This window comes from Oncorhynchus gorbuscha, unplaced genomic scaffold, assembly GCF_021184085.1.
Source record: "Oncorhynchus gorbuscha isolate QuinsamMale2020 ecotype Even-year unplaced genomic scaffold, OgorEven_v1.0 Un_scaffold_4245, whole genome shotgun sequence".
NCBI classification, from domain to species: Eukaryota; Metazoa; Chordata; class Actinopteri; order Salmoniformes; family Salmonidae; genus Oncorhynchus; species Oncorhynchus gorbuscha.
In genome coordinates, this window is record NW_025745270.1 from 8941 (window position 1) to 17109 (window position 8169).

The 8169-nt window shown below is 41.3% G+C and overlaps 1 protein-coding gene across 1 annotated transcript; it reads right to left on the reverse strand.

Annotated features, from left to right (window-relative positions):
• Positions 1 to 4319: 4319 nt before the first annotated feature.
• LOC124018178 (3-hydroxyanthranilate 3,4-dioxygenase-like) lies at positions 4320 to 6867 on the reverse strand. Its single transcript, XM_046333442.1, has 4 exons — positions 5512 to 6867; positions 5132 to 5200; positions 4882 to 4964; positions 4320 to 4654 (listed from the first exon to the last, which is right to left on the reverse strand). The coding sequence occupies exons 1-4, from the start codon at positions 5731 to 5733 to the stop codon at positions 4459 to 4461; spliced, it is 570 nt and encodes a 189-aa protein (XP_046189398.1). The 5' UTR covers positions 5734 to 6867; the 3' UTR covers positions 4320 to 4458.
• Positions 6868 to 8169: the final 1302 nt, after the last annotated feature.

The following is an 8169-nucleotide window of genomic DNA, read 5'->3' on the forward strand; positions in this document are numbered from 1 at the left end:
AATCTACCTTCAAGATAGACCTTATGACTGGACAGGAAATAGAAAGCATCAACTGAATGTTAAATGTGTTTCCTGTCAGGTATTTTAATTGTCTGTATTGTCTACTTGTCTAACCTGTGCCCCCGCACATTGACTCAGTACCGGTACCCCCTTTATAAAACCTTGCTATTGTTATTTTACTGCTGCTCTTTAAGTATTATTCATTTTTACATTAACACTTATTTTTTGTTCAAACTGCATTGTTGACTAAGGGCTTGTAAGTAAGCATTTCACTGTAAGGTTCTACACCTGTTGTATATGGCGCATGTGACAAATACTATTTGATTTGATTTGAAACTGTCAACATGGTAAGGTTTAAAAAATCATCCTAAAATGTGATATTTCCACTTTCAAATGGCAGACTTGATTTGCCCTAATGAAAAATATATCAACCCCTACAATTTTTTTTTGAAGAATCCAGATAATAATTCACGTTTCCTGTGGCTGCATGATTCTTTTCCTGCTGTGAAAGTCAAATGAAGATAACAGATCTGTATCTTACATATATCCGGTTGGGGCTTTACACTGGGGTTAACTTGGTCTTAATTATATTAATATAGTGCAGCATTGCATCAATGTTATATGTGTCACCACTCCCTCCGAAGTTGGCTCCCCCGCCTGTTCGGGTGGTGCTCGGCGGTGGTCATCACCGGCCTACTAGCCGCCACCGATCCCTTTTTCTTTTTTGGTTCGTTTTGTCTCATTAGTTACACCTGCTCTTATTTTGTGTGTGTTTGATTTGCTTCCCTATTTAGCGTGTGGAACCCACCCCTTTGTTGTGCGGGATTATTTTGATGTTCACGTTTGTGTCGTTGGTGTTGTTTGTGCTCTGGACCGTGTTACCCGTTGTTTTGGGTTGGTCAGTGTTTTGCGCCCTGCGTGTTTGGGCATTTACTTTTGGTGCCACATTAAAGTGCATCTTTCCTCTGGACCTCTCTGCTCTCTGCGCCTGATTCCTCTCTACACACCTAGTCAGCCGTGACAATATGGAAGATAACAAAAGTCATGCCTCAATGTGGGGTTCACAGTAAGGGAAGTATCACAGGAGTGTACAAAACATTAAGAACACCTTCAATATTGCGCCCCCTTTTGCACTCATTCCCCCACCCCCACCCCCTTTTGCACTCATTCATTGGGGCATGGACTCTACAAGGTGTCGAAAGCGTTACACAGAGATGCTGGCTCATGTTAACTCCAATGCTTCCCACATTTGTGTAAAGTTGGCTGGATGTTCTTTGTGCGGTGGACCATTATTAATACACGCGGGAAACTGATGAGCAGGGTTCCCCAAATTTTGGCCCGCGGGTGGTTTTATTTGGCCCCCAAGTTTTCTGAGAACAAAATGTAAATTCATGTTGAAAAAAACATTTTCTTTTCATTGTTGGTCATAAGACACGAGGAAAAAACATGAGGAAATCAGACACAATTTATTTTAATTTTGGAAATCAGTTCACAAATATTTGCATAATAGAGAGACATACAGTTGAAGTCGGAAGTTTACATACACCTCAGCCAAATACATTTAAACTCAGTTTTTCACAATTCCTAACAATTAATCCTAAAAACAAATCACTGTCTTAGGTCAGTTAGGATCACCACTTTATTTTAAGAATGTGAAATGTCAGAATAATAGCAGAGAGAATGATTTATTTCAGCTTTTATTTCTTTCATCACATTCCAAGTGGGTCAGAAGTTTACATATACTCAATTAGTATTTGGTAGCATTGCCTTTAAATTGTTTAACTTGAGTCAAACGTTTCAGGTAGCCTTCCACAAGCTTCCCACAATAAGTTGGGTGAATTTTGGCCCATTCCTCCTGACAGAGCTGGTGTAACTGAAGTCAGGTTTGTAGGCCTCCTTGCTCACACACGCTTGTTCAGTTCTGCCCACAAATTTTCTATAGGATTGAGTTCAGGGCTGTGATGGCCGCTCCAATACCTTGACTTTGTTGTCCTTAAGCCATTTTGCCACGACTTTGGAAGTATGCTTGGGGTCATTGTCCATTTGGAAGAACCATTTGGGACCAATCTTTAACTTCCTGACTGATGTCTTGAAATGTTGCTTCAATATATCCACGTCATTTTCCTCTCTCATGTTGCCATCTATTTTGTGAAGTGCACCAGTCCCTCCTACAGCAAAGCACCTACACAACATGATGCTGCCACCCCATTCTTCACGGTTGGGATGTTGATTTCCGGCTTGCAAGCCTCCCTTTCTCCTCCAAACATAATGATGGTCATTATGACCAAACAGTTCTAATTTTGTTTCATCAGACTAGAGGACATTTCTCCAAAAAGTACAATCTTTGTCCCCATGTGCAGTTGCAAACCGTAGTCTGGCTTTTTTATGGCGTTTTTGGAGCAGTGGCTTCTTCCTTGCTGAGTGGCCTTGCAGGTTATGTCGATATAGGACTCGTTTTACTGTGGATATAGATACTTTTGTACCTGTTTTCTCCAGCATCTTCACAAGGTCCTTTGTTGTTGTTCTCGGATAGATGGCATCATGGAAGGTTTTCCTGATTTGATTTGACTCTGTGCACTTATCACACATCATTGACTGTACTGTCCTTTGAATGGTCTGGACAGGTGATAACATTTCTGATGGTGTGCGACAAGTGTTAATCTTGTCCTCTTGTGACAGAGGCTGATGAGAGTAACCCATCAACCCCCTGTCCCCTCAATCCCGCCTCTATGTTTATGCCCTGCACGGCTGCCTGTGTGAGATGGGCTGTACCGCTTTATGTGACTGGTGGAAGACTTAGGAAAGGAGGCTGGCAGGACACACCAGCCTTTGGGCCCACCCTATCTATGCCTTGGCCATCTTCTTCATGGAGGGCCAGCATGCCAGGCTGTTGGTCCCAGCGCCAACTGTAGCACCAGCTGTAATTTACAAATATATATAGACCGCCAGCCCTTGTATTACCAGAGGATGCTGTTCAATCTTACCGATACAATGTGTAACCCGCCAGCTGTATGTTATTCATGTCGTCGTTCAGCCACGACTCGGTGAAACATAAGATATTCGTTTTTAATTGTCCCGTTGGTAGGATATACATGCTTGTGGTTCGTCCACTTTATTGTCCAGTACCTACGCCAAGGCAGATTATCCACTCGTGCCTGCCCTCACAAGGCACCCCGATCACCTTCTGCGATACGTCTGTCTCATTCTCCTGCGAATGAAGGGGATGAGGGCTTGTTCAGGGGGGTCTGGAGTAAATCCCTCTCGTCCGACTCGTTAAAGAAAAATTCTTCATCCAGTTCAAGGTGATTAATCGCTGTTCTAATGTCCAGAAGCTCTTTTTGGTCAGAAGACACGGTAGCAGCAACATTATTTACAAAATAAGCTAAAAGCAATGCAAAAAAATGTCAGCCATCCCCTCCGGCGCCATTTTCAGCAGATGTAAATTTGTCAGTTATTGTGCACTCTGTCACAATCAGAAGAGAGTGCTCTGAAATCGGAGTAGATAGCCAGAGAGAATTTACCAGCTATGTCTATCAACAGTTGTCACAGTGACATCTGGAACAAACATTCCTTTGAAATGATTACTTGCATAGTGGAGTAGTTTGTTAAGACATGTGGCTATCTAGCTAAACAATTAACCATAATCCCAAATCATGATGTTTCTACCGTGCATGAATCAGGTTCAATGTTAGCTAGCTACCTTTAGCCTATAACTAGCAAAACAAATGTCTCTGAGATACAAATAATATTATTACACATATCATACACGTAACGTTAACTAGCGAGCTAGACAGCTAAGGTTAGCAGGCTAGATAACACTACACTTTAACTTGAAATTAAATCAACTTTCTGACAAAATTTGAAATGTGTAATATCTGTAAATGTAGCTAGCTATACTATCTTACCCATATACATGGATGGACGCTTCTCCCTCTCTGTCACGGATTGGTTGCCCTTAGTTTGAAGATATAATCCCTTAGCTATCGTACTCTAATTCCACTGATTTCAAAACTCGGTCCTCTGAAAAGTGGTGAGCAACACTTATGCAGTTCTACTACAGGATATCTTTCAAAAAAGCTGTGTTAGAATTTACAGATGGCATACAAGTTTGTTATTAAGGCACATGAAAGTTCATATGTTCCAGAAGCTATTTCTGCGAGAAAAAAAACGCATTTTGATTTAAAAAAGTTTACATGCAAATTGATCTCCTGTGAATTAGTGATGCGCAACATATAACTAGTTTCCTGAAACGAGTTACAAATGTACAATTCAGTTTCAATTCAATTCAGTTTCAAAATAATTCCGAAAGTATGAAAATATACTGCAACTTAATCAAGTTTATTATTTAAATTACGTTTGTGAAGATGTTCCATTATAATTTGTTCTGAAAATAACAAATAGTTTTACTCCCTGTTTTACTCTACCTCTCCATATCTGATCTTTGAGTTCATTGCAGAGTTATTCTTCAACGTAATTTATGACAGGGTTATAATTATGCTCTCTGTAGCAAAAGAGCATACAATCTCTTTTGCTGACCCTCCTTTTTCCTTGTGTGTCACAGAAGAGAGTGGGGTCATCAGAGGTCATGCACGCTTTCTCTCTGGGTTCTGAGCAACAAACAGGGAAACACTCCTCGGCCCGACTCCATTGGTACCTGCAGCATAGAAATCAGACAAATACAAAGTCAAACAGATTCCTCTATCGAACCACAAAATAACAGCATCTACTGTATCTGACAGACAGTTGCCTAACTTCTCTTTGTGTTGCTTGAATTCAACATTTTTCCTCAAATGCCATTTCTTGGGGTCATTCACAAACATGCACACATCCCCTCAATCATCTTTTTCCTTCTCTTATTATCATACTCATCATCCCACTCACTGGCTGTGTCCAGGAATGAGTAGACTGTCTCCTGTGGATAGAGGGAACTCTTGGCCATCCAGAGTCACATGGGAGGATCCCTCCTGATAGAGGAAGAGAGGGTGAGTGTGAGACAAAGTGCAAATAGACAGAGGGAAGCAGATAGATGTAAAGGAAGAGAGAGAAATAGCACAAATTGAAATAAATACTGAAGGCATGATAACATGAAATAAATGCAAATACTCTAATAGAGCAGTAATAGCAGACATACCTGCTGCCATATCCAGACATCAGTTTCTCGTTCACAAGCCTCTGTCTGCCCGGGCCCATACAGAAGGGTCTGTCACAGAGTAGTAGAAGAAACATCATTATAGTCACCATCACCATCATCCTCACCACCATCATCATCTATACACTCACTAAACTGATAAACCAGTCCTAATTTAATTATAGCTCACTTCCCTCCTACTACAACAATGAGCAGCATAATCAACACACAAATGAGCCACATTGTATTCAACTTTCAATATTAGCGAGTCATGAGTTTGAATCAGTGGGGCGCTCAGTCTAGACTGATCGCTTTGAAAGGTCTCAATCGATGCGAAAGGTCAGAAAAATAACTAAGTCATAATTGGGATATGCCAGGGTCACCTCTGTCTCAAACTGGGCCCCAAACATGTCTATGGGGCGTCCACTGGCCAGTGAGGGTTGCTGTTTGTCCACCCAGTCTCTAAAGTGGAAGGGGGTCATCACATCCATGGTGTTCATGGGGAAGGGAGGCTGTCTGAAGACCTCATCTAGACAAACAGAGGCAGGAATGCATCTCAGTGCGATACAGTATGCACAACGATAGCACAAGAAATGATAACACATAGAACAGGGACGGGTGTAGCGGAAGAATCAGAATTAGTTAGTTAACATAGATAATTAAGATGTCTTATCTTCATAATATGCTTATATGATATGCTTGTTATTAGAATATATCTCTTTGGACTCTGGTGTTGGCAGTTGCACTTCCTCCGTCAGCTGGGGCTCAGTCACCTGGGGCCCAGAGAGGGGTGAAGTCAGGCTTGTCTTTCACTTGTCCCTGGTGATATGCAGAATATCAGAAAGAGAAGAGGACAGGAGGGAACATTGTCTTCATATGTGAACATGTTTTACATATTCTAAACCGTGTGAAGTGATGGCGTGATTAACGGGGAACTAATTACTTGTCTCCACAATGTCTGTGCACCAGTCACTCCCTCTTTTGGCCTTGGGGGAGATAATGTCTGAGACAAGATGTGTGGGATAGTGTCTGGAACCATTGTATATCATCTCTGATGTTGCACCTATCCTGGGGTAGGTGACCTAGAGGCTCACTCCCCTCAGTGAACTCGTCAAGGCGTGTTGTCAAGAAGGGGTTTTGTATGAGATGGGAGTATCTGGAGTTGACAAGTTATTTATGCCATAGAATGAATTGGTGTTTCTGTGCTATGAAGTACCGGGAACGAGATCGGAGCCTCGTCTTAGGAGCCAGACTGAACAATAAGAACAGTCATCATAGCAAATGCTATCTGGCTGCGGGATACTCCTTTCTCAAATATCAAGTTTCACCTTGTGACCCATTCTATACATCTGATGTTTTTCATGAAGACTAAAAGGGTGTATCTTTTCTATAACATATATTTGTATTCTTCGTATGTCAGAGCTACTCGCCACAACACTTGGATGTTGTGAGCCGACCAGCCTGATCATTATGGAAGCAATTACTCTATGCTTTCCTTATTAATAATATTTTAATAAAGTAATATCCTGATTGGTGATTGACCTTGTCTCTCCTCATTATTGATTAGAATTTCCACAACATGGGCAACAGGTGGCAAACCTTTGTAGGCCTGCGGACCAATTTCACACACTCCAAAAATATACAGTACCAGTCAAAAGTTTGGACATCAAAACTATGAAATAACACATGGAATCATATAGTAACCAAAAAAGTGGGCAAACATTTTATATTTGAGATTCTTCAAAGTAGCCACACGTTGCCTTCATGACAGCTTTGCACACTCTTGGCATTCTCTCAACCAGTTTTTCCAATAGTCTTGAAGGAGTTCCCACATATGCTGAGCACTTGATGGCTGCTTTTCCTTCAATCTGCGGTCCAACTCATCCCAAACCATCTAAATTGGGTTGAGGTTGGGTGATTGTGAAGACCAGGTCATCTGATGCATCATTACATCATTATCTTTCTTAGTCAAATAGCCCTTGCACAGCCTAGAGGTGTGATGATAGTCCCACTAAGCGCAAACCAGATGGGATGGTTAAGCGTGCCTTGAACTCTGAATAAATCACTGACTGTGTCACCAGCAAAGCACCCCACACCTCCTCCTCCATGCTTCACAGTGGGAACCACACATGCAGAGATCATCTGTTCACCTACTCTGCATCTCACAAAGACACAGCGGTTGGAATCATAAATCTCAAATTTGGACTCATAAGACCTAAGGATAGATTTTGACCAGTCTAATGTGCATTATTCCAAGCAAGTCTCTGCTTCTTATTGGTGTCCTTTAGTTGTGGTTTCTTTGCAGCAATTCGACCATGAAGGCCTGATTCATGATTCACAGGTTCCTCTGAACAATTGACGTTGAGATGTGCCTGTTACTTCAACTCTGTTAAGAATTTATTAGGGCTGCAATTTCTGAGGATGGTACCTCCAATGAACTTATCCTCTAAACAGAGGTAACTCAGGGTCATCCTTTCCTCTGGCAGTCCTCATGAGAGCCAGTTTCATCATAGCGCTTAATGGTTTTTGCGATTGCACTTGAAACTTTAAAAGTTCTTGACATTTTCCAGATTGACTGACCTTCATGCAGTATTTTGATAAATGTGCCAAAAGTAAGCTGCCTCTTACTCAGGCCCAGAAGCTAGCATATGCAAGCATTGAATAAACAACACTCTGAAGTTTCTAAAACTGTTAATATATTGTCTGTGGGTATAACAGAACTGATTTGGCAGGCAAAACCCAGAGGACAATCCAGCCAGGGATGATTTTTATTGAATTTTTCAATGCTTTTCTATGGGAAGGTCTATTATTTAGGACCCAGATTGCAGTTCCTATGGCTTCCACTAGATGTCAACAGTCTATATAATTTGTTTCATGCTTGTTTTTTGAAAAATGAAGAAGTATTCGTATTCTTTCTAAGTGTCACTCAGAAGGACTCTAGTCTTTTGGCGCGCGTGAATGAGTGTGCGTTCCTCATTATTTTTCTCCGATATTGAACACCGTATATTCCGTCTTAAATTTGATTGATTATTTACATATTA